At 38.4% G+C, this 25,297-nt stretch overlaps 1 protein-coding gene and 1 long non-coding RNA gene across 4 annotated transcripts; both read right to left on the bottom strand.

Moving 5' to 3' along the window:
- Positions 1-7,235: 7,235 nt before the first annotated feature.
- On the bottom strand, positions 7,236-24,243 carry LOC135624295 (alpha-glucan water dikinase, chloroplastic-like). 3 transcript variants are annotated; one of them, XM_065127765.1, is made up of 34 exons: positions 23,938-24,243; positions 22,702-22,984; positions 21,184-21,225; positions 20,996-21,105; positions 20,817-20,895; positions 20,568-20,659; positions 20,319-20,496; positions 19,150-19,374; positions 18,669-19,007; positions 18,463-18,570; positions 18,262-18,360; positions 17,901-18,035; positions 17,705-17,793; positions 15,277-15,411; positions 14,445-14,607; positions 14,269-14,358; positions 14,008-14,193; positions 13,785-13,847; positions 13,662-13,704; positions 13,507-13,580; positions 13,139-13,291; positions 12,937-13,020; positions 12,193-12,369; positions 12,004-12,110; positions 11,598-11,811; positions 11,381-11,484; positions 11,005-11,143; positions 10,696-10,821; positions 10,134-10,244; positions 9,195-9,293; positions 8,303-8,476; positions 8,135-8,227; positions 7,939-8,054; positions 7,236-7,820 (listed from the first exon to the last, which is right to left on the bottom strand). In XM_065127765.1, exons 2-34 carry the CDS (start codon positions 22,978-22,980, stop codon positions 7,616-7,618), a joined length of 4,431 nt encoding a protein of 1,476 aa, XP_064983837.1. In that variant the 5' UTR covers positions 22,981-22,984; positions 23,938-24,243; the 3' UTR covers positions 7,236-7,615. The 3 variants fall into 3 exon arrangements, with proteins under 3 accessions (XP_064983837.1, XP_064983828.1, XP_064983845.1); XM_065127756.1 differs by having other exon boundaries at positions 13,507-13,566; positions 13,642-13,704; positions 23,938-24,242; XM_065127773.1 differs by lacking the exon at positions 19,150-19,374 and having other exon boundaries at positions 13,507-13,566; positions 13,642-13,704; positions 23,938-24,242.
- On the bottom strand, positions 16,644-17,696 carry LOC135624305 (uncharacterized). Its single transcript, XR_010491642.1, has 2 exons — positions 16,933-17,696; positions 16,644-16,813 (listed from the first exon to the last, which is right to left on the bottom strand). It is a non-coding gene; the product is annotated as an uncharacterized LOC135624305 (long non-coding RNA).
- Positions 24,244-25,297: the final 1,054 nt, after the last annotated feature.

Here is a 25,297-nt window from a genome sequence, read left to right on the forward strand (position 1 = left end):
TACCCATGTGTTATCATAAGAGTCTGACAAATGGAGACTGATCATGAATATACCTGAAGCTTCATCAAGCTTTTGTTTCGCCCTTTCTGCAAGATACTCTTTGTAGTTTCTCTTCCAGTGCCCATCTTTACCACAGTGGAAGCATTGGCCTTTGTCCTTTGTTGGGTCTTTCTTAGCAACCTTTGCTTTACCTTGTTTGCCCTTGCCCTTTCCCTTCTTAAGGGACCTTTTTGCTTTCCTTTTCTTTCTGGTCTCACCAGTGTAGAGAACTGGCTTCTCTTTCTTAATAGTACTCTCTCCCTCCCTCAACATATTGAGGAGCTCTGGGAGAGTCACCTGAAGCTTGTTCATATTAAAATTCATTATGAACTGTGAAAAGGAATCTGGTAGGGATTGAAGCACAATGTCCACACACAAGTTATCCTCTAGGACCATTCCTAGACCTGTGAGTTTCTCTATCCACTCAATCATCTTTAGGACATGGTTCTGAACCGGTGTCCCCTCAGTTATCCTAGCGCGGAAAAGGCTCTTGGATATCTCATATCGTTGAGTCCTTCCCTGTTCCTCAAATAATTTGCGGACATGTAGGAGAATGGATCTGGCATCCATCTTTTCATGTTGTCTCTGTAACTCTGGAGTCATAGAGCCCAACATATAGCACTGAGCAAGAGTGGAGTCATCAATGTACTTCACGTAGCGAGCGATCTCATCCTCGCTTGCCCCTTCTTCGGGCATAGGCATCACTGTATCAAGGACGTACACGATTTTCTCCGCTGTGAGAACAATTCTCATGTTACGGAGCCAATCCGTATAATTTGGACCAGTGAGGCGGTTGACATCAAGTATGCCACGTAAGGGATTTGAAAGCGACATTTTCTGAAAATAAATATGTAGCAGAAATGAATAACATGCAGATTTTGCAAGAAATAAACTATCAAGATATGGACTTCTATCTTAATATGCTCCCACTATTTTACTATCGAGTCACGCGACACCCTCAGCACGTGAAACGGAAGTCTCCGGCAGACTTCTAGTGGGGATCAGGATCCAATCAGCGTCTTAGTGTAACCTCGAGGGACTCGACCAATCACACTAAGCCTAAAAGGTAGGCAACTCTTGCCGATCACAACTCCTTGTGATTCCCGTCCTGTTCGACCTCCGAATCACCATGGCCTCGAGGGACTCGACCAACCATGATGCTCGGTTAAGTCAACACCTTCGTTACAAGATGAGTCTGATTTGATGATATACCCTCGAGGGACTCGACCAAGCATACCATGCCCTCAGGTCACCGGTGACATCTCTATGTCGTAAGCAAGATAACGAATCGCGATATAGGTGAGTCTCGAGGGACTCGACCAACTCAACCTACACCGGGAATCGGTTCCTACTCATAACGATGGAAGGCCACGTGGGTCAATCTAATTGCCTCACGTTTACCGACTTAATATTATCGAGAGATGTTTCTATAATTTGGTCTCCTAATATGACATGTCACACATATACATATTTAATATATATCTACATCGCATGCAAATATATATACATATCTAGTATGTGTATAAGCAATCACACCAGATGATCATGGACCACAACCTAATATGATTAGGCCCGAGCCAGTAGGCCTAATCACTCACATCAAGATCTATGTGTGCAACGGTGCATCTTCATGCCCTGTGATCGTCCATCTCGTCCTCGTCGGTTTCGTCGACATCTTGATGCATCTCCATGCATCACGATCGTCCGTATCGTGGGTCCCGCTATCGCATCCACGCTCCCGCTGCGCCTCCTCATGTGATTACAACTTAATCATAGGCACGCAGGCCCGACAATAAACAAGAAATATAATGGAGGTTCGCAGACCTCAATAATAATAATCACAAGTACACACATCACACGGTCCATGATCATCCGTCCACACATCATACATCACATGTATAAATAATCATCATCATGTAGGACTACTAGATAATAATAAAAATAATAATCAACTAAACCTTTTAATTAATTAATATTTTCTGAAATCAGGGATATATAGGGAATTTCTCAATTCCTAAGGGTATTTTCGTAATTTTGACAAAAGACATAAACTGAAATTTCTCAAATTCCGAGGGGCAAAACTATCTTTTTCCCAGAAAACCCTAATTCCCTCTTTCTGCTGCCGCTGCCGCCGCCGCCACCCTGTTGGCGGCGGCCTATGCGGCAGGGCGAGGGCACTGCCCTCGCTTGCAGGCGGCACGCTCGCTGGCGGCGCTGCCGCTACAGGTGGGCTCCCCCTTCGGGCGTCGTTGCCTCCGCAGGCGGTGCTGTCCCGCCGGGCGGCCGCCCCTGTGGGGGGGGTTTCGCCCGCGGGAGCAGCGGCGGCAGGGGCCGCTGCCCTGCGGCGCCTCTGCCCGTGGGCTGCCAACCCCGCCAACAGCAAGCCTGCTGCAAGCAGACCGCCGGCCGGCTGCTGCAGGCACAGCGCTTGCGCATGCGCCGGCGCTGTGCTGCCTGGCTGCGGCTGCGGCTGCCGCTGCAGGTGGCTGCAGGCATGCAGATCGAGGGCAACAACTGTTGCTGCCCTTCCTCGCTTTTGCGTCAACGATTTTGACGTCAAAATTCTTCCTAAACACAATACACGCAGTTCAAAACCAATCATTCGCACGAACAACCTGGCTCTGATACCACTGTTGGGAAATCATTGGGGGGCGACATCATATGTGCAGCGGAAGAACAAGAAAACAAAAATCCCCGATTCCCAAAAAGATGTTCGTCGTCGTGCGAAGATTGGTGCGCAAAAATCCGCAAAACACAAAACTGCGTATAGAGATTGTGTTACCTAGGGAGATCGTATATCCCTGTTTCTTTGCAGATCCTTAGGAGAGGGTGAAGGAGGTCAAGCGTCCTCCTCTCTAGCGGTGATCCACACAGCAGGGTTGCGACGATGCTCCTCAAAACTCCAGGCCTACTCTGAGGTGGAGAGGGAGAGGAGAATAGGAAAGGCAAGCAAAGACTCTAGCCTATGAGGCTGTGAATCCCTCCTATTTATAGAGATCCCGTGTCAAACCCTAATGGGTCCTTCCCTAGTGGGTATTGGATCTGAATCCAATAAGACAAGGGCTCCGTCGGATATCTCATATCTGAACCTCTACTCATCGCAATGCCTACCATATGTGTGTGACCCTCTAGGCACAATATCGAGCTGGCCGTGAGTCATACCTGTCAGAACTCCTTCTAACTCAGTGAATTATTATCTCTGTAATAATTCACTCGACTCATCGACTATGGACGTACTAGGCCACTACGCCGTAGTCCCCAGACGATACAGGGGAATCCAATCCATTGGACCTGTCTGTCCTCAGTTACCATGTACCTATAGTCCCTCATCCATCTAATATCCCAGAGACCATATATCGAGCATGGTGCTGTCAGACCCATACGATTTCTACTCGAGTCTCGCTCTAATCGGATTCTCCCGGAGAACTCTTTCTCTCTCAACCCGAATGACCCTGGCTAGGGATTTGTCTGAGCAAGAACACATAGGATATTCCTCTCATGACGCCGAGAGTGGATGATCCTCTATTGACACTCAATAGCCCTCGTAAGGTCGACTACCACTCCCAATGACCAGCTGTACTAGATCTGGGGACAGCCAAACCTATAAGTCTGGTATCAAAGAGTGGAGCACTCATACAGGACATCCTTGGTGTCTCAAGTCTAAGAACCAGATACACCACTAGGACTACGGAATCGCTGTCTAACAATAAGGCATCATCAACCATCCAGCATTCCGTAAGCGGATCAATCAGTGAACTCATTCTCCAATGAGCACCTGTACTGTATCTCTAGTGTCCCTACACGAGCAGCTATGAGACCAGCTGCATCCATCATATGGACGGGTATACAGCACACCAGTCTATCCGGTTATCACGATGTCCCTCTCGAGTAACCTATGACCGGGATTATTTAGGATATGTGTTTAAAGGTGAATCGATCTCATTATCGTGATCTCATCACGATCCGATTCCCATTGCACAAATCCAAGGACATCACAATATATATATGCATTTATGCAATAGTTATAAAGTGATATACGCCAAAATATAATAAGCAAAAAGATTCTGTATCAAGTCACACGTGTCATCACTCACGTGATTGGCTTGCTGGGCACCTATGACTAGCAGATTGCCCATTGGGGCTTTTATGAAGAAGGTGGAGCAAGTTTTGTTGGGACATGCCAAGGTGGAGATTTGTTAGTTTGGCAAGTCCCACATCGGGAAAATCAGGCTTGTTATCTCCTATTGGAACTATAAATAAGGGCCTGGACTTTGAAGTCAAATACACCACAAGAGGCACCACAAGTGGCACCACAAGAAAAACTTAAGTGTTTACTTTGGGTTTAAGTCCACACTCAGTTAAATAGTTTGGGCTTATAGTCTGGGTTTAAGTGTTTTTCTTGTTTAGTATTTTCGGGTGTTTTATGGCCTAGGAACATCTTCCTAAGGCATTTGTAATTGTCCCTTTTATAGTAGTGATTTGCTCTTCTTTCATCCGTGGATGTAAGTCAAAGTCAATTGATCGAACCACGTAAATCTGGTGTTCTTGTCGCTTTTATCTTTTCCGCTTTATTGTCTTTGTTGGGTTGCCAAAATTATCCTTTGGTAAATTTCCTAGGGCTAGCTCTAACACAACACAGCCCAAACTTGGGTCCAATTGGCCCCTAATTGAGTTGACCTAATTCCAACCCAATTACACATAAAACTTATTTCGATCTAAACAATTATTACAAAGCTAATCAAATGTTATCCAATATGTCATTGGTTCATCGACGCGTCGTCCAATTCTTCGACGCATTATCCTCTCTTGCGGCCTATTGCTCAATCGGCCAATTGACCTCTGCACTTTGATTTCCTTAGCATAATTTTCGCTCTCCTTGGCTCAATGCTCGAACCCATGGCCCGAAGCCTTCTACCAATATGTCGACCGATCCTCTAGCTCGACGTCCAATTTTCTAACATGTTCTACTCTGGCCCAACATGATTCTTCCTGCTTTTAATTATTTCTTCCTGTTCGAAGCTTCCTACATTACTCAAAACGTAGATCAGATCATAAACACTATCAATTGGTTTCAGCATCAAAATTCGAGATTTAACAATATGGTCGAAATGTCTGAAGAGATGGCTCTCGATAGTAACATGGTCAAACTATCTAAAGAGGCAATTTCCAACATTAACACAATCAAATCACATGAAAAGATAATTCTCGACATCAACTTGGCCGAGCCACCTAAAGAGGTTATTCTTGACACTAACATGATCAAACCACCTAAAGAGGTGGCTCCTAATACAAACACAATCGAACCTCCTGAATAGGTGACTCTAACATCAACATGGCTGAACCATCCAAAGATGTGGCTCATGATTCCAATACGATTGAGTTGTCTGAAGAAGCAATTCCTAACACCAATATGGTCGAATCATTTAAAGAGATGGCTTTTGACACCAATATGATTGAACCGAAGAGGTAGCTCTCGACACCAATACAGTTGAACCATCTAAAGAGATAATTCTCAACACCAACATGGTCGAATCACTCAAAGAGGTAGCTCTCGACACCAACATAGTCAAACCACCTAAAGAAGTAATTCCCAACACCAACACAATTGAACCACCCCAAAGTAGCAGCCCCTAACACCAATACGATTGAACCACCTAAAGAGGTGGTTCTCGACATCTTTATGGCTAAACCACCCAAAGAGGTGGCTCTTGGTACCAACACAACCAAACCACTTGAAGAGATAGTTCATGACACCAATATGGTCGAACGGTTTAAAAGGGCAATTTTGAACACCAACATAGTTGAACCACATGAAGTGGTGGCTTCCGATACCAACACGTCCAAATCACCTAAAGAGGTAATTTCCAACATTAACGTAGCCAAACTTTCCCAATATAAACAGGGTTCAACTTCTTGAAGTGATAAATCCCCACAATGAAATGGCCAAACCTGACCATAAAGCATCCCTTTACAATAATGCAATCGAATTAGCTAAGAAGTATCTTTCTATAATAACATGGCTAAACTCGACTATAAATCATCCCTTGGTGATGTGTAGTCAAACCCGATCATGAGGCATCTCTCGATAATGATATGATCAAACCCGACCATGAAATATTCCTCTACAATGAATACAACCAAAACCTGCCAACAAGCATCCCTTAATAATGATGCAACCGAATTCGACCATAAAGCATCCCTTAACAATGACAAAATCGAACCTGATAATAAGGCTTCTCTCGACGATGACATAGTCAAACCCGATCATGAAGCATCCCTTTACAATAACACAATCAAGTTGGCCAAGAAACATCCTTCTACAATGGTGTAAAATTTGATCATATAGTGTCCTTCAATGATGACACGATTAAAACGCTACAAAAGGGCATCTCTTAATAATAACACAACCTAAATTGGCTCGAGGGGCATCTCCCAATAGCAATGTGAATGAAATGGCCCAAGGCGTTATTAATGACAATACGGTCGAAATGGTCCAAAGCACTATTTTGATGATAGTATGATCGAAACAATCTATGGTGTTATTCTAATGACACCACGACCGAAATAGCCCAAGGCGCTATCTCCCAATGATAGCATGGCCGAAACGACCCAATGCGCTATTCTAACAATATCATGATCAAAATGATCCAAAGAGATATTCCAATAGTAACATGATGGAATCAACCTAAAGTACTATTTTAATGATAATACGACCAAATCGACCCAAATGATAATGTGGTCGAATCGATCGCGTTATTCTGATGACAACACAATTAAATCGACCTAAACCACTATTTCTATAATAGTGTGATAAACCACTATTTCTATAACAGTGTGAATCAACCCGAAACAGTATTCCAACGACAATTCAATCGAACTAGTCCAAGGTACTATCTCGACGATGATGTTGGAAGTAAAGATGAAGGGCATCATTGGGAGTAAAGAGCAGAAGCTACCTTAGAAGCAGGGTGGAGAAAGACAGGACTCACAATAGGACGACAGCAGCAACAGGGCAAAGGCAACAAAAGTGAAACTTTTTCAAGAGAATCGCCCAATAATAAAAGATGTATAACAAAAGATGAATGAAAAGAAAAGAAAATAAAGCTAGAAAAAGAATCAAAATATAGGAAGCGAGATGGAAGTTGCAAAAGCAAGGGAAAAATCAAAAGATAATTAATTACCTGTACAAGTCTCAATAACTTAAAAACATACTATCTTTATTGTTATTTAAAATGTCTTTACAATGCAGTCTATCGTGTATGCAAGCCATCACAATCTACACGGTTGACTATCCAGAAGGCATTTTTGTAGGTCTCGGGTATTCAATCCCCAAGGGTGCACCACAATTTATTGGTCCGATCATAAATAATACTAAAAGGACTCGATATCTTTGTCCTGTTACAAAAGAACATCTAAATGCACTGGTCGTATAATTTGTTTGAAAGAATATGGAGTATAGACCTCCATCCTCTCATATTTGTGGTTCTATAAATAATATCTGTGGTCTTGTTTGGCCAAACAAAATCTTTCCATCCTTGACAATACCTTCAATGTCCATTTGTGGTGGTTTTATAAGTCACATTTGCGGTCTTGTTTGGACAACATAAATCTTCCCGTCCTTGACAACACCTTCAATGTCCTGCGGGGAGCCGTAGAGCTCCTCGATAGCATGTCCTGCCTGTGCAATGCTGGAGAGGATTGAACTGCAGAAGTTTTTGTCCATGATCAATGGGTCAGATACATAGTCGAGCACCACTTTCTCTTCCTCATCCATGGGCACACTGCGTTGTGATCGTAAACAAATAATCAATGCCAACGCAATCAAATATAATACTGTAAAAGTAGCTAATTAAGTTGAAAAAAAACTACAATTGAACATAAAGGAACAAATGATCTGACCTGTCATACAGACCAGCTCCAGCATAGCCTTCTAGATCTTCACCATTAGAATCAGATCTAAAAATAATGGATCTTCTTATGAAGAGGCCAATTGGCTTGCTTGGGTAACCAAGTACCTAAAAATGAAAAGATTTGTTCATGAGAAAGATTCTTAAATGTCATAAGAAAACTGCACAAAAATGAGTGTTGTTTGTACCTTTGGAGTATCGAGATCATTTTTCTTACAAATAAAACTCAAAGCACGTCCTGGATAGGCTCCAACAAGAGTTTCTCCAAGTCCTTTCACCACCTTTATCAGTAAAAAAATATAAAGTGAGGATCCCTTAATTTAGTTGGGAGCTTGTCTCTTGAACTGTATGCTTACCTCTGCATATATTTCTGATGAGTCTCCAGAGGATGGGTTTGTAGTATGAATGACAAATGCATAATCGGCACTTATGATTTCTTGAACCAACACTGCCATACATAGGTAATCATGATCTAGCTTTACTTTCCGTGTGCTGAAATATGCCCTCTCATTCCACTTTGAAGCCCATACCTTGGTGAGACAATAGATAGTGGTTAGAAAATAATATAATAAGCCTTTAGAGGATGAGATAATCAAGCTGCTATGAAACTTGATGCAACATAAATATATTATTAAGAGGATTTATTTAAAACATTAAGTTTGCCATCTTAATTTAACGTGCTGGTTGAAGTAACAAGAATTTTAAGTTTAACTGATTTGATAATTGACAAATGATGCACGCTCTCCTCTTCTCAGTTTGCATATGAATTAGTAATGGAGAATCCAGATGCTGAAACAAACTTAGCAAGGTTCCCTTGTGTCCTTGCCAATAACCATCATTTAGCTAACCTAGCATTCTTGTCCCTTGGACCAACAGGGGTTAGTACTTTAATATTCACTTATTGTCAGATTAGGTATATCACCAAATACAATAGAAACTTCAACACTATATGAGAATGATCTGAAGTTGTTTCTACGGGATATGAATATGAAAGATTGTCTTCAATGGCAACTAGTCCAGAGTATGCAGGAAGAGCAAGATCGTGAATTTATATGCATAAACTTCCTAATGGAAACAAAATCACTAAGTAAAAGGAAATGATCACTACAACTAACTAGTATTGCAAAAGTCTCTGTTTCTTAAATTGACAACTCTATATTCAACATGTTAAACCCGGTTTGATAACACCACCAATGTGATGCATTAAGTGAGATCTTTATGATATTTTCATGTTGGAATTATCCTTACCCTCTTTATTGCCAACCAAGCTTGTTCCCATCGATTTTCACCTTCATCACCAGGCCATGGCATTCCTGATCCCTCCATTTTCTCCTTCAGTTCTTGTACCTGAAGCAGAATTATGCACCACTGTTATGTTTTGATGCTTAATGAAATAATATTGATGCAGATATCAACAATAAAATTTGGCTCCATAACACAAATGGGAAAAACATGAAATTCAATAAGCAGATAATAAGAGTAGTGAAATTCAGCTGATATTAAATTCAAATGTTAATATCACCAAGCTTTCTTGGTATTCTTCTCCAAACACATTAAGCTTTAGCAAGGACTTAAGAATGCGAAAAATGAAATGTATGCAGGACTTTCTCGACACACAACTTCTTAATAAAGCAAGTTCTTTTATAAAGTTAAAACATAAAAATGGCATCCTTATGAAATCTTTGGACATTCGTATATTAGTTAGTGCATGCATATAAGTACATATAAACGTATAGACTAGCACATATGAGTGTATTGACACATAATAACATATATTTAGATACATATCCACACAAAGAATGTAGAACACCCATACACATTGATTTATCAACCTAATAACAAGGAATTGAAGTCACAAATTAGTCTACATGTGTAGAGGGTTTTAAATTTTTAATTGCTTCGAATGGGCTTGACTTTATTCGGTCACATGCTATACAAAATTTTCACTGCATATCAAATTCAGACTAATTTATTTTCATAATCATGCAATCAACACTCTTAATTCACAAAATACATGGTTTTCTATGGCAAAGAGAAAAATATCTTCTTGACTTCTGCAGTCTAATGTCAACTTGAGCCAACTTTTTCTTTGACATTTCTGTCTATGTATTCTAATAAAACTTTTTTTTTTTTTGAAAAATGTATTGTAGTAAACCTGATGCCTGCCAATAGATGCAATAGCTTTACCAGTACTCGTGGAGCTGCTAGCTGCAAAATTATCTCTCGTATCTCAACAAGTGCACCAAATTCTCCTAACACTAACTTTTCTTTCAGCATCTGCAACTTGCTAGCTACTTCCTGTACATGAGGAATTAAAAAAATTGAAGTGTCACAATGAAAAAAAACACTAATACATGACATCCATTTGCAAGTTGATAGAAGACATTTAACCTAACTGAAGTATCATTTCCCGGTAACCAGATGGGACTGATTTCACTCATGAGATAAAAAGAAACATTTGATGCACATGCTTATGAATTAGAGCACAATAATAACATGAACTAACAATTAAGATGGATAAAGGATGAACTACTTTCTACTAATCTGCAACATACATGCTACTATCTCATGGTTTGTGCATGACTATGGAATGTCAAATTTAAAATAAATTAATAAATCACTTTAAGAAATTATCCTAAAGTTCATGGAATTCAACCACAATGTTCAAGCAATACAAACAAGTATATCAATTCCAGCAATACAGTATAGCAATAACAATCACAGACAGCAGCAAAAATACAAGACTTACCTGGTTTATGTCATCTGAAAGAACTTTCTCAAAGACTCCAAATGGTAGAGCAACTGATGTAGGGACCCCCACCCAAGAAGGTACTTTTCCCTTTAGAAATGAGATATTTCGTGACTTGGCACCAACCTAGGAGCAAATGAAAGAGGAGGGTTGCTTAGGAAACACTGTAACCAAAGCCAACATTCAATGTAACTTCTAGTTTATGGTAGTCTCACTTTAAATTATCTTAAATAGCACAATGCAAATTCACCACAATTATTGTGCTAAAAAGATCTGATTCAAAAATGGAATTTTTGATTTGAAACACACCGTTTCACTGGTGAATTCGTCAGCTGATATAGCATATCTACCACTAAAATGCTTCCTGACCAAAGTCACAGATGGTGATGATTGATCATGTCCATCTTTAGCTGAACTGATATCATCAAGTTCACTCTTGTCTATCTCACTGAATGGGACACAAAAAATAGAATAAAAAAAAGGTTACATAATAAGAAATTCATGTACCACTACTATACTAAGAGATGCTATGAATTGATATGGAAACTAACAACTAATTTCATGGAGAAATTATAACATTTAAGGGTAAAAAGACAGGTTGTATTAGTGCAGAAGAAGGTAACTAATCAGACTTCATTTTTCTTCAGCTGATATATTAGTTCAATTATGACAGCAGCGAAATTACCTATACACTATATCAGCAGATGTGGGCTGTAGCCGAAACAGTTTCCCTTCATTTCTCTGAAATTCAGCCAGGATATTGGCATCAAAGCATGTAGCAAAGCAGACCTGCATGGTGGCAACATTATAGTGTCGAAGCCATAAACAAGAACTCCAAATGATCAAGCAAAACTTGTAGAAAATAAGAATTCATCATCATTCAAAAGCAGTTAACTAAGAACCTTGCTATTTCTAGCTCGGACAGAGACATGAGATAGAACATCTGGCATATCAGGTGTTAACACGGCCACTGTGCCATCTGGTATTTCCTCCTCTCCCTTTACACTTTTTGCAACCAAAATTGTTGGCCGTGTGTAAGATTTATTCTGAACAGCAAGCAATTCATCTACGACATCAACATATCCAGTAACTTCAACAGGGCTTATGACCTGCCAACTGTTCCATCCAGTCATAGATTTTTAGTAGAATTAAAATATAAAGAACCTAAAATTCATCCAAGTTAATATTCAGAAGATACTAGATCAAATATGCTTCCAAACACCAAATGTTGAACTATAATTTAAGTCTAAGATGACCGACCATGTTTGTTATCAAATAAATATGGAAATTATGCAGTTTTTGACCAACCTTCCTAGATGTGCCACTTTCCGAAGGACAGGGTCAAGTCGATTAAGAAGTGCTGATAAAGAAGCAGCCGATCCAGCACGAATAATTTCTTCATTGAATATGCTTGCCTACAAAAATAAGTCCTTGCCAATGTGAACCTCAAGTTCAATTAAGACTCCCAAGGTAATAGAACCTGTTTAATTTACATACTGCCCACGGTTCAACACCAAGCAATGATCCAAGGTATTCAGCTGAAGGTTGTAAAATTTGATGGTAATATTCTGCCTTGCTTGATAGTGCAAGTCGGGTTCTATCAAGACATGATTTCGCAAATAGTGCCCATTGATCATCTTTTTGCTTAGACATCTCCAGTGCATGGTTCCACCCCTTTAAGAGCAATACAAGGTTAGAGTAACTCACTAATGGACAATACTAAGAAGTAGTTTCTTAATTAAAATCCTAAGCTATATGGTATGAACAAGGGTGCAAATGGCACAGGATTGATCAGCATAAACATATCAGCTTCCTCTATTTAAAGATTCTAAACCTGCACTTAAGTGTCATTTTCATAGCCTTCATAAGGATGATGTTTACATAATTAAGGGCCAAAAGATTGGTCAGAGAGAGTTATTATCTTGTCAAAAGTCCAAAATTAGGTCTCCAGTTGACATAATTTTTCACTTGTAATATATAAAAGAAAAGCACTAAGACTTGAAGAAAAAAATATTTTAATTATATGTAATAACTCAGAAATTTAAAATCAATCTGAAAGCAACTAGTTGTGTGTTCAATCACTTGCTGCTTTAGGTATCCAGATATCTTCCAAAAGTAAACTATAAGTGATGAATGGATCTTCTTTGCCTCAGAACAAAGTGACGAATGGGTTATTCTTAAATGCAAGGTTCACTTAGTAATAAATGATATATGAGGATATAAAACTAGATAGTAGATTACCTTTAAGCAATATATGAGATCCTCATTATCATCTGTAGACAATGCAAGATTTTCAAGAACCAAGGTGATGAGGTACATTATTTTCTGGCACAGAAAGCACGCATCTGAGTTTTAACATTATTCATCTAAGATAAAATGTGAGACACACCACAGAAAAATAAATAACAGAATCAGCATTAAAATGTAAAGGTAGGTGAAAGACCTCCGATTCAGCATTATTCAACTCCTCGTATGCCCTCTCAACTGCTGTCCTTACAGTAGAATCAAGGGCAATATCCAAAAAGATGAGATCCTTCAGACGTTCATGGGAATTGAGAAGCAATGGCCTAAGTTCCACTCGTGCTTCCAGCAAGGCCTGCAGGGCCAAATTTTTGGGATTAATACTTTGTCAAAAAATAGAACTCTCCCTAATTTGTATCTGATCTTTTGAGGTTACAAATTTTGTTCAGCAACAATGAAGACTAGAGGATTTATGTAACAGAAACTCAAACTTACTGATACAATTCAATGATTCATTCTCTGTTGTGTTATAAAAGGAAGGAGAAAGGCCTTGCACATATTGATGCTTACCTCAAGCAAAGGCTCCACCATTTTGTCTTCAACATGTTCTAGTATAAATTCCATTAGGTCCTGTTCAAAGACAGCTGGTACATCAAAGTGGAAAACCTCAGTAATCATTCAAAAGGATAAAGACAAGATAATTACAGAAAATCCAGATGGCAGACCCCTTATAGGGTTTATCTGAACCCCAACCATAAAGCCTTGACCCTGAAAAGGATGAAATGAAGTTCCATCAGACATCATGAATAAGAAGTTGCCAGAGCGTAAGTGTCAAACAAGACAATTACCTCAGACTTGTATCCCATACAAGTTGCAATGGCAGACTCGAGATCAGCACCAGAGTGAACTGCCTAAGCATAAGAGAAAGAAGGAAACTTAGATTATCATGTTCATACAGAGTGCTGTTACAGTGACAGAAATATTAAACTTATGAAGTCTTTTAGGCAAAAGAAATTCCATTCAAGAAATTTCCATGACAAAATGCATTTGAAGAAAAAAGTATTTACTGACCTTCAAAGTCCTCATGTAATTTCCTAGGTCACGTAAAAGACCTTCCTTTTGATCCCTCCTGAAATTTGGTTCAGAATGAATAGCCCGATCATAGCTTAGTAAACGTTCTTTGGTAATACCATTTCTATTCAAAGTTTCCCAGTATACGCTGATATCAAAATCACTTTTAATATAATCAATAAGTGCCTGCAAAAAGAAACCTCAGCTTTTCTCTTGCAACATAGGATGTCAACCTTCATAGTACATCCATATATCAAGTACCTGACAGATTACGACATCATCTGGGCTCGTGTTATTATGGAGCTTCTGATGCCATTCCTCCATCAGTCCGCCCTTGCAGTCATTATTTCTCTAAAATGAAAAGAGTTATGGTGATTTCACGATTTCAGAACAAATCATTGTTACAAATATCATGCTTGACTTAGGTACAACTATACCTGGATTACCAAGATTTCATCACGTATACGTTGCCCAACATCACCTTCTCCTCCACGGCCAACCGAGGACATGATCATCCTCAATATCTCTCTATGTTGTGGGAAGTCTTTGTACACATTCTGAAGAAGGTCTGTAAGCCTATCCTGAGCTCTACTAATCTCACTGCAATTAGAAAATTATAATTCTGCATGTATCAAGATACAGCTGATCTCCGGATAAGTGGTGAAGATGTTTCATTATTTCAGGCCTCAGGTGGTTTGTGAAGGTAAAAGAAAAATAGAATTTTGAGAATTGGTAGCAACAAGGAAAGAATCTGCTGCAGTAATTAATTTATTCTTATTAAGCTTATGGAAACCAAGCAACAAAATATGATATCTTAGAATGAGGGGAATGAATGTAGAGAGGGAGTTAGAGAACACAGAAATTGGATAAAGAGGACAGTCGTACTCGTCCTAATATTTTTAAGTTTTCAAGGTGCAACACTTGTTAGATGGACTTTGGGGCCCAGAAGGACATGGATCAGGTATTCCATGGATCCCATGGATCAGTTTCTCAACTTGATGACAATAAATAAATTGGAGCTATCACCTGGGCATTGTTCCCCAATATTGTGTATTGATATTTTATTGACTGCTCCCTTGGTCTAATATTCCTTTCTTTCAAACCAACCAGGAGTTGAATAATTTATAAAATAAACAATTTATCTTGTTAGTTACAATATGAAGGATTTTATGGTGGCAAAAGATCCATGCAGCCGACCCCAAATAGTTGGGACTTACGGCTTTGCTGTTGTAATGGTTATAATATGAAGGATTTTGAGAAAAAAGGTACCGTGGCTTGACATTGTAGTTCTTATTCCAAATGAGTTGTCTCATGGCCATAAATCTCATCCAAATGAGAAGACCAACAAGACCTAGCTGCCCAGCGTCTCTGGCTTGTTCGACGAGATCTGCTGCAATATTAAACCTGTGGCAGGATGAGAAGTGGCCAGTTCAGTAGATAAGCATTGCTGTAACTTGTTAGTTTTTCCTTTATAAAAAAGATGCGCTGAAGAAAGCTCTCACAGGAGAAACAACTACAAAATAAGGTGTATATCGCTTACAAATGTTGTAAAAAAAATGATATAGTTGCACATAAATTCACATATAGGTATGCCTGTAAAGAAATAGGCTGGCCGAACGGTTATCCAAGAGCTTAAATGCCAAGAGCAGCCTAGGATACAGTACAGTTGGAGTTTGAAGAATTTTTTGGCTTTTCTTTAAAATAGTACTTGACTCAATCTATCAAGAAAGGCTTTTTTTTTCTTCTGACATTTAGCTAGATACACGATAAATACATAGATATGCTTCCCTAGGTATATAGTTAGGGATTATGCCTACTGCAATTGTAAATATAAAGCATCATACTACAGTAGATCAAGTGAGCAATAATTTCCTTGCCACTTGATTAATAACAAGTTCATAGTTTCAGTTAACTGTCAATTTTCATTCACACTAAACATGAACATCTGGAAGCTGGTAAACAAGCTAGCATCATTGAGATGAGAATGTTGGGTGAATGTGTGGAGTTATCAGGAAATACAGATAAAATAATATTTTCATTCATAAACAATTAAGTATAGCTTTGACAGTGAGAATTTTGTCAGATGGCTGACATTTTCTACAAAGATTGTCCTATAAAGTTTAAATAAATACTATTGTGTTCTTAATTATAATATGATATCACTTTGTATAGAACTCAACAATTATAATAAGATCAACCCCAAATAATTGGGACATTATGATTTGTATTTTGTTGTATTGTGTTGTACCATGTTTGTCTCCAACGTCCTTGGATTTGAAAATTAATTCCCTGATTTGTTTCAAGCTTATTAAAACATAAAACCTAAACAATTATGTACTTTGCTCCTTCCTGTTTAAGTTCCATGACATTGTCAATAGAACAAAGAAGAGAAAATTACTTATATGACCTTGAAGTTATACTCTATAAGAGGGAAAAAAATGTGCATTTTCAAGCTTTCTGTATTTTCAATGTTTCTTCTTATAGGTTATTATTTTCCTTCAATCCAGCATCAAAAGCTTTATAAGCCTAGCCAAACTTCCAAAATCAGACATGTGTCCCTTCATGTCCATGAAATTATATCCCTGACTTTTATATAATTTAAATAAAACAATATAAAATTGAGATAAATTTCTTACTGGAAAGAAAAGAGAAGTCAAACTTTTATCCAGATACAAAGCCTCATAGGTACACTCACTGTGCGGAAAAGCAACCCTGCACCTAAAGAGTTTTGTCCTCAGAAGCTTTTTGTAATGGGTCCCATGTTTCAACTTCCCACAACTCCGAGTTTCTAACCCGGAACAGCTGCCTACATTAATATGACACAATGAAGACTTGTTGTCAAGCATGGTTAACGACCATTAGTGTTCTCTTGACACTTTCTGTACAATGGGTGTATCAAGGGGTAAATCGCTGGAGAACAAGTACCACAGGGAAGCTAGCAGTGGGCATCTTTCTGAAGTTTTCTGGTGAGTGAATCTTCATTCCCCTTGAATAAGAGACTGTGGCAAGGGTAATCCCTAGGCAATTGATGGCCCGCAAAAAGCAGTCACAGGAGGGCAGGTTGTTTTGCAAGTGAGAAATGAAAGAACATTTTGCATTTTTACTGTTTTTGTTGTTGAATGAATATTGGATTAGATTAGAGTTTGTGTAGAAATTTAGAGATGGTGCAGAAGATCGAAAGAAAGCATTAAGACCACAAAATTTCCAAGGAAAAGAAAGCAAAAATTTTCAAAAGATCAGCATTACTTTTTAAGCAAGCTTATTATCGTGATAAATTCAAAGTACTAATATATTATGGTTTAAGAATTCCTACATACTGTGTTTAAGTGAAGGAACCAACATATCAAGGTCCACATGTTATGTGATCATGTTAATAAGCTTGAGAACAGAAAAGTTTTACTAAACAACTAAACACCATGAAGCAACTAAAAGTCTAGCGGATGCAAGGAAGATAAGATGACAGAATAATCTATATTTTTAGTCATCAATGTACTAGCATACATTTGTTTTATTTTTAGCACTCACAAGAATTATATCTCAAGAGTAAACATATTATAAATGTGTTAATAACAAGATATTTTTGTACTATGAAAGTGTATTGCTATCTATATCATCTATCAGATTTCAAAAATTGTTTTAGAAGAAGCTGCCTACAGGAACCAGATGAAAACTGAGAACAAATTCAAAGATGATAAACCTGTGCATAAGAGATCTTTGGGCTTCATCCTCCAGTTCTGCAATCCTGTCAAGCAATGATTTAGCAGTGCCTTTTCCATCACCAGCATCCTTCAATTTACAAGGAAAACAAAAATTCAACATCCAAATACAAAGATATCAAATCACGTGAGATTTTATCCATAATAAATTTAAGAGAAATGAAAATGTACAGAGACCCTTTTACTCTTGGTAATTTCTGTATCCAACTCAATGTAAAAGTCCAAGCCATTATTCTTCATCCATTTTTCATCAGAACGAAGGACAAAGGGCATTCCAGCATAATCATCACTGTCAATCTCTATCTCAATAACCTGAAGTCCAAAATCAACATCATATGTGAAGAATTATTTAGATGAAGGATTTTAATTACATCATTTCTAGATTAGTATTTCCTTAACAAAAAACTCAAGATTAAACTGCATTTTCATCGTCAATTGTAAGGATTTAAATGTTCTATGATGTCATAACTTATGGCACCAGTTTATGCTCTTTAATGTTGCCAAGTTGTCCCATGTTCCAAAATAAATATGGTCACACCTGGTAAAACATGTCTCCCAGTGATGCCTCAGTAAAAGGGGTCTCGCATGACTTGTCCAGCAATACTGAACCTGAGGGCATTGCACTTGAAGGGGGCACCTGGATGATTAATAAATCACCCCATAAATGACAAAATTGTCACTAGCACAACTTTTTATTGGATGCTAAGCAATAAAGAAGTATTTGAGGTTAGAAACTCACCATCCACTCTCCTGACTTCCTTGATAATGCCCAGTGAAGAATAAGTGGCCCTCTCTGATCTGTAGCCATAAAAACTTTTGTCCTAACAAGAGGTTTGGTTACAAGTACCTTCAAACAGTGAAAGCAAGATTATAGATAGACAGCAAACTAGGAATAAAGTTTTTAGGAGTACTTAACAAAGTTTTTAGGAAAAGAAATAATCAAACCTGCAGCTCCTTATCCTCCAGCTTATATTTTTTCTTGTTCAAAATTGAACCACCATCATTCTCACTTATAGTCTTAGACCAGTGTTCTAGTGCTGTTGGAGATTTTTGTAAGTGGGAAACTTTTTCTTCTGCAATTTCTACAACAGTTTTATTTAAAATATTCATGATGTCCCTTCTTTTCCGCTGAATTCTTTCAATGCTGAAGTACTTTTTAGTCTTTAGTTGCTCGGAAACTTTTGTTTGTATGTTCCCTTGGTTGATCTTTTCCCTTAGCTCTGCAAGAGAGGTTCCTTTATCTAACTCATGCTGCAGCTCTTTCCTTGCTTCCTCAAACTCCATCTATTTGATGACAAACCAAGTCCATATTAAGAAGTAACCAACAAATATATTGCTACTGAAACTAAATATTTTCTAAAAACATTTTTATAGGTGGTGAAAGGAAAACAAATAAATAGTTAAGTTGCATGCAAAAAAGCATCACAAGCTGCTTCTCCGGAGGATAATATGGTTTCCCAGCTTTTTCCCATCGGATGTATGCCTGTACTTGCACAAGATCATCCGGAATCCCACTTTTGATAGTTTCAACTTTGACGGATTTGTCCGCTCCAGCAGTGGTGTTTTTTGTCAATTTAGATCGGAGCTCCTCTACAGAAGTACCTCTACTTAGTTCTTCTAGCAACTCAGTTCTAGCTGCTTCATACTCATCCTGAAAGATACTTTCTTCTAAATGTCAAGAAATTTCACTTAAAGATGATACGAAAATTGAGTTGAAAATATAGTTTGAGCAAGTGATGGATGCTTCTTTGGAATAGTGCTACCTAAACAAGAAAATATTTTGATAAAAAGCAATGTGATATTGTGGTTACAAACAGAAGGAGATTTCTAAAGCCCAACTGGACATACATGAGGATTTATGGAATGGACATGTATACAGCAAAATAAAAATAGATACCATTTGCCTAATCCAGAAAATAACAAGATTGATGGATGTGTGAAAACCAAGTAATTGCTTGCATTTAAGTTATAGCAATTTAGACACCAGAGTATCACAAAGCAATGGAAAATGGAGCAAGCAATAGTGTTTAAGTTACGTACTCTCCTGAAATTACAACCAAATAAGAAAGAAAGTTCCAAATTTTCAGTTCTGTGAAAAAAAGGATGAAAAAACTAAACAACCTTGACAAAGGGGCTAGAATCAATGACAAGGTAGTTGCTATCATATAAGCATGAGAGCAGTATGACAAAAAACCACCAACTAAAAAGATTGGTAGCTTTTTCTTTGTGCTAATTGTTAATTTAGGACTCAGGTCAATAAGGATACCTTGCCTGCAAAAGAAAACCATAAGGCCAATTAAGCAAATATGATGTTTAACTAAAACTGCAGATCTAAAATCAGAGAAGACCAATAGCTGCAAATACATATGGCTGACTCTCATGAAGAAGAAAATTGAACGATAGGCTGAACCTCTCCAATGTCTGGAGATGCCTCAAAACATTGACATAAAAATCTTTTTCTAATGGGCAGAACAATCAACAATACATTTATACATAAGAACTATGGATTATGAATGTCTAACTTCATACATGTTACTAAAATTAAAGTTCTAAACCTTATTGAATGGTTTTATTCACAAAATAGATAACACTTGCCTTTTCTTGATCAGGTGTATATGTTTGCCTACCCTTTCTCTCCCACCTAAGATAAGCTTGAATCTGCACAAGTTCTTCTGGCAGTGAAACATTTGGATTTACAGAGGCCAAAACATTTTGATTTTGATAGCCCTGTTTTAATAACTGGACATGGAAATTCTGACCATTATGTTTAAACCTGTTCAAGAAAACATGTATTATGAGTATGCCAAATTTAGTAGACAAACAACAAGGATTGCGAAAACTCACCATTTGTTTTCTGACTCGTCAAATATGAGAAACTCAACTGCTTGTATTTCAGGATCATCAATCTCCATTTTTACTGATGATGTGGAACCAGACTAAATATAGATAAAATATTTTAACAATATCAGTTCATATGGAAGATGCGATGAGTCTCAAAATGCAGCATATGAATATGGAATTTATTAGAGACTGAAATCACTGAGCACACAGAACATAATCATAAACTAAAATTTACCACCTTCAGAAACTTACTTTTTTAAAAGGTGTCCTGAGAGCTCGGTTTTTGTATACTTTTGTTCCATCAGGATGACGAGAAGGAAGTGACCAGTTACTAAAAGATAGTTTTATCGAAGTGTAAGAAGAGGCAATAGTAGGCTCAGGTGAAGAAATTTTGTTAAACAAAGTAATGCAAGCATACAGACTCTTCTTACTTCCTTCTATTATGAATTGCACCCCAATGAAGCACCAAGTAGCCACTGCTATTAGTTACTTGAAATTCAATCTGTACAGGAGACCCCGAAGTAGGGACATGAACAACAACCTGTATGATTGTACAGGGTCATCAGAATAAGATAAAACAACTCCATTTCATCAAATATTAACCAAAAGGAATAAGTACCTCCAATTCAGAATTTGTGTCAAGCTTGAATTTTCTCCTTAGCTGCTCAAGAAAAACTTGTCAGGAAATAGACATTTAAGCATTTCAATTATTTACATGTAGCATTTTATGCATGGTCTTCAATAAAATATAATGCACAAGAACACAAGTTCTGTTATTTTTCTTTTCAGAGTTCTAAGTACTTATGCTAAAGAGACTATCAAGGTCAATAACAAGTAAGGAACAAGGAAAAAAGAAAAAGAGATAATAGAAAAAAGGAAAGATTTGTTCTCAGATGCTCATGATGCACAAACTCATTGACCAGCTTCTAGGTCAAATAATGGAATAGGATTGACATTTAAGTGAAAGGACGAAAGAAAAACATTATGAGTTAAATGTGAGGAATATGCGCATTATGGTCCGACCAAAAATTCTGCAGGTTATATTATAGACGATCCTAGTGAGAGTTGGGAATGCTGCCTTTTTGAATAATTTTACTTAATTGTGAAGTTGATCCACTAATTTCCAATTCTAGGTAGCTTCAAGCCTCCAAGAATATCAGGTTTTCAGCAATCTAAGGTTTGGTGGATCACATATAGTCAAAGAAAATTGTAGGACAGCAGGGATTTGGGGGCTTTAAAATTATGTATTGGTGAAATCTGGGTAGCATGATAATCGGGGAAGAGAGGAGAGAAAGATAAAAAATTAGTAATTTTCTGGACTCACTCCAAGTCTTCCAAACTCACTTCAGAGATGGATTATCGCCTCACACTATTCACACTTATAGTAAAAAAGAAAACAAGAATTCATTTGTTCTTTCCTTGTTTAATCAATGTTCTTGCTGCGATATCCTTTCACCTTGTTATAGACTCTGCAATACAAGAAGAAAAGGAATATACAGAAATAAGGAAAAGATACAATTACATCAAGTCAAATCAATCACTTATTCTTTCCTTCTTCATATAAGATAAATATTTAGATTTTATTAAAAAATAATTATATTTTATGATATATCTGATTCATAAGCTTCCCTTTCTATATGATGAAAAAAAAATTCTTGTAATGATAGATCTTCAATCAAACAACTTCCTTGTAAAGATGGAACCTAACAAGTTAGTCAAGATTTTGTGATCTTCTATCAAACCAAATTTTGTATTGTTTTGATTGATGGCCAATGAAATGGACTTCGTTCTAAATGCTCATGAGAAGGTGAGCCAGGTCCTAGTACTTCTGAGCATGAATTAACATGTTAGCCAGTTGGTCTTGATTCCAAAATTAAATTTGCCAGAGACATGAGTAGAAAAGAAACAGAAAATATGTCAGCAGCATGAAAGTTGACTGTGACCAACACAAGGAAAGATAGAAAGATACGAATTATATCCTACAGAAGGCATAAAGTATGAATGGTACTTCGTTTCTGATGAAGTTGGTAGGTGCTCAATTAGATATAGTTGTTTACAAGTTAATCTAGCAACAGTCTGCAATAATTGTATGTCAAAAAAGTAAGGTATACTTTTTAAAACAAAGAGACAAACTCACCTCTGAAGCAGGATCTGCAGCCAACACAGCACGAGGGGTCATAGTGACTATGCTTGGATTTTGCTTTGGTGGGATTCCTTTGATGAGTTTCTTTCCCAGGGATCCGGTTGAAAGCAGTGACCTAGAGCTGTATGACACTGCATTTTCCACCTTAGATCCTAATGGAACTCCACACAAGAAGTTTGCAGAAACTCCTTGACGAGCTTTACTTTGATTTTCTTTGATAGAAGGCTGGTAAAGAGCTTGCTGGGGTAAGGTGTGTCCAACAGTATTGCTCATGTTCCTGTATCATATACCAACTCTTAAACCCAGCAATAACAACTTCAGAAGGTAATTAAATGCAGACTGAAGCTCAAATTGAATGTAGCGCTTTACACGAACTACTACAAGCACCACAAAAAATATTTTCCTTTTCACAATCTAGAAGTTACCTTGGTGCTAGTTCTAGAAATAATATAGTAGGAAATAAAAAGGACAGGTGAATGCAAAGTCTATGCAGGGTACCCTGCATGGGAGAAAGCTATGAAGGATCTCATCAAAACCAATAATTCAATCAGAAAGTTGTATTTCTGGTCCTCACGAAAAATTCATGACCATTCTGATATATGAAAATATTCATAAAGCGCAAACAAAAACTTTACTGAAACAGTTTGTGGCCGTAAGGAATTCTGGGACATGGGACCTAAGCATAATTAGAAATCACATATTTGAACTTTGAGTACATGGACTTGATAGAATGTCATAATCAACGAACTCAACGGAAGCTAATTAATCTTGAGGACATCCGATCAGATCGAACATGGATCTTCTTGGCATTGCAAAATTCAAAAATATCAAGAAGTTGAGATTGACAATTGAACCCACCAGTTCCGACAAAAAGAACATGAAGAAAGTAAGATTAATCAAAATTTTGTCTAGACTACTGGCCCGGCTTTATTTCATGTCCAGCGGAACCAAGAACCGGAACGAGCAGGAAACGTTAAAATCGGACTTTGCAGCTCCAGGGACCGCATCAAGTAGGAGGACGAAGGGTCATGGAAGTGTGACTAAGATTTATATAATGCTCGAGGGCGAACCCTAGAATTATTGCGAAGAAGGCCATAAACAAATAAGCTCAATTTTTCTTGAGACTTAATTATTTTTTCCTTTTGATCTCTGAATTTTTGTTCCTGGTATAAATAAACGAGGAGGAGATTATGGTTTTCGAACCCCGAAGAATTCACTTAAGAAATTTACCTTCGCAAATAAAAGAAAGGTTTCCTTGACACGCCAAGAATGTCGATTCGCTTAGTCGGGGGCGGGGGTGTGAGAAGTCGAGAGAGGGAGAGACGTTCCTCCTGAAGGAAGAGCTTCTTGCTTGCTCTACTTCGGAGGGTATTAATAGGAGAAAAGAAGAAAGCGATGACGGTGATTGGCGGAAGAAACCGAAAAAGAAGGACGACGACGACGGAGGAGAGAGAGGCGCAGAGTGACTCGCGGGAGAGAGAGAGAGAGAGAGAGAGAGAGAGAGGCGCAGAGTGACTCGCAGGAGGGGAGAAAGAGAGCGAGATAGAGAGAGAGAGAGAGAGAGGCGGGGAAAAGATCAACGCCCCGATCACGCACGTGACTAGAACCGGGCGGTACGGCTCACGTAGCATACTTTCGTTGGAGGGACATCCCTGGTTCCTGGACGACCTCAGGATGCCAGGGCGGAGTGAACCGGATTTATACCACGTGGTGTGCTGGTAGTGGAAGAGAATGGTGTGTTGGTGTGTGAGGATGAGGTGCTGGTTCTGGACACGAGTAAGTTAAGGAGAGCCCCACCGTAAGGATGATCGACAATAGAGGAGTCTTAGCGTGATATTTTTGTTTACACGTGGTTGCTTGGGAGAGAATGATGGCGGCCACACACCATCATGTGATTAGATGTTATACGAGGGGTGGGAGGCACGGCACGGGAAGGTTGTGACTATCCGTGATATTTGTGCAAGTGGGGGAAGGGTAGAAGAACATCTATCGATATCGAATGAGTGCCTTATACAGACCACTTGATAATTAATTATGACAGGAAAAAAGAAAATTCAGGTTAATTAAAATAATTGATCCTACAAATTCGAATCCGAGATACATCTGAGTTAGCATGTAAACCATCGCTCCTCACCCCATCTGCAACGGCGCTTGATCCAAGAACAAGGCTCGTTATTCCTCGCACTTAGCTTCTCTAAATGCATAGAGAGATGGGGTGTCGTTGGAAGGTCCGGTCTTTGGGCAAATTCCCATGGGCGGCGGACCCACAACCCAAAGAAAGAAACAAAGGTGATAACGGGGAGGCGGTGGACGCCACTGTGGGCTAAGCTAAGAAGGGACACTTACTTGCTTACCACGGAAGCGATTCCCGCTCGCCCGCATTCCGCAAGAAAAGACGATAGATAATTATGTCGGGCGCTCGCTTATCTCACTCGCTTACTTTTTGTTCTTTTCTTTAGCCTACTATTTGTTTGGGTTTCCGCAGGAAACTTGGACTCTTTGAACGAACATGATGTTCTCGTTGGAAAATAAATCGGATTACGTAAAAAAGAAATTTAGAATCATATTTAACTTGGTATTAAGGTAAATC

Source organism: Musa acuminata, chromosome BXJ1-3 (assembly GCF_036884655.1).
Source record: "Musa acuminata AAA Group cultivar baxijiao chromosome BXJ1-3, Cavendish_Baxijiao_AAA, whole genome shotgun sequence".
Classification (NCBI taxonomy): domain Eukaryota; kingdom Viridiplantae; phylum Streptophyta; class Magnoliopsida; order Zingiberales; family Musaceae; genus Musa; species Musa acuminata.

Bases quoted from the DNA above. Each gene is read 5' to 3' on its own strand.
- LOC135624295 (XM_065127756.1), bottom strand. From the start codon at position 22,980: ATGAGCAATACTGTTGGACACACCTTACCCCAGCAAGCTCTTTACCAG. The intron at 19,008-19,149 runs GTGATGCTTTTT...GTCATCAAATAG, and splicing joins ATCCTCCGGAGAAGCAGCTT to ATGGAGTTTGAGGAAGCAAG. The intron at 13,848-14,007 runs GTCAGTAAATAC...TCTTATGCTTAG, and splicing joins ATTACATGAGGACTTTGAAG to GCAGTTCACTCTGGTGCTGA.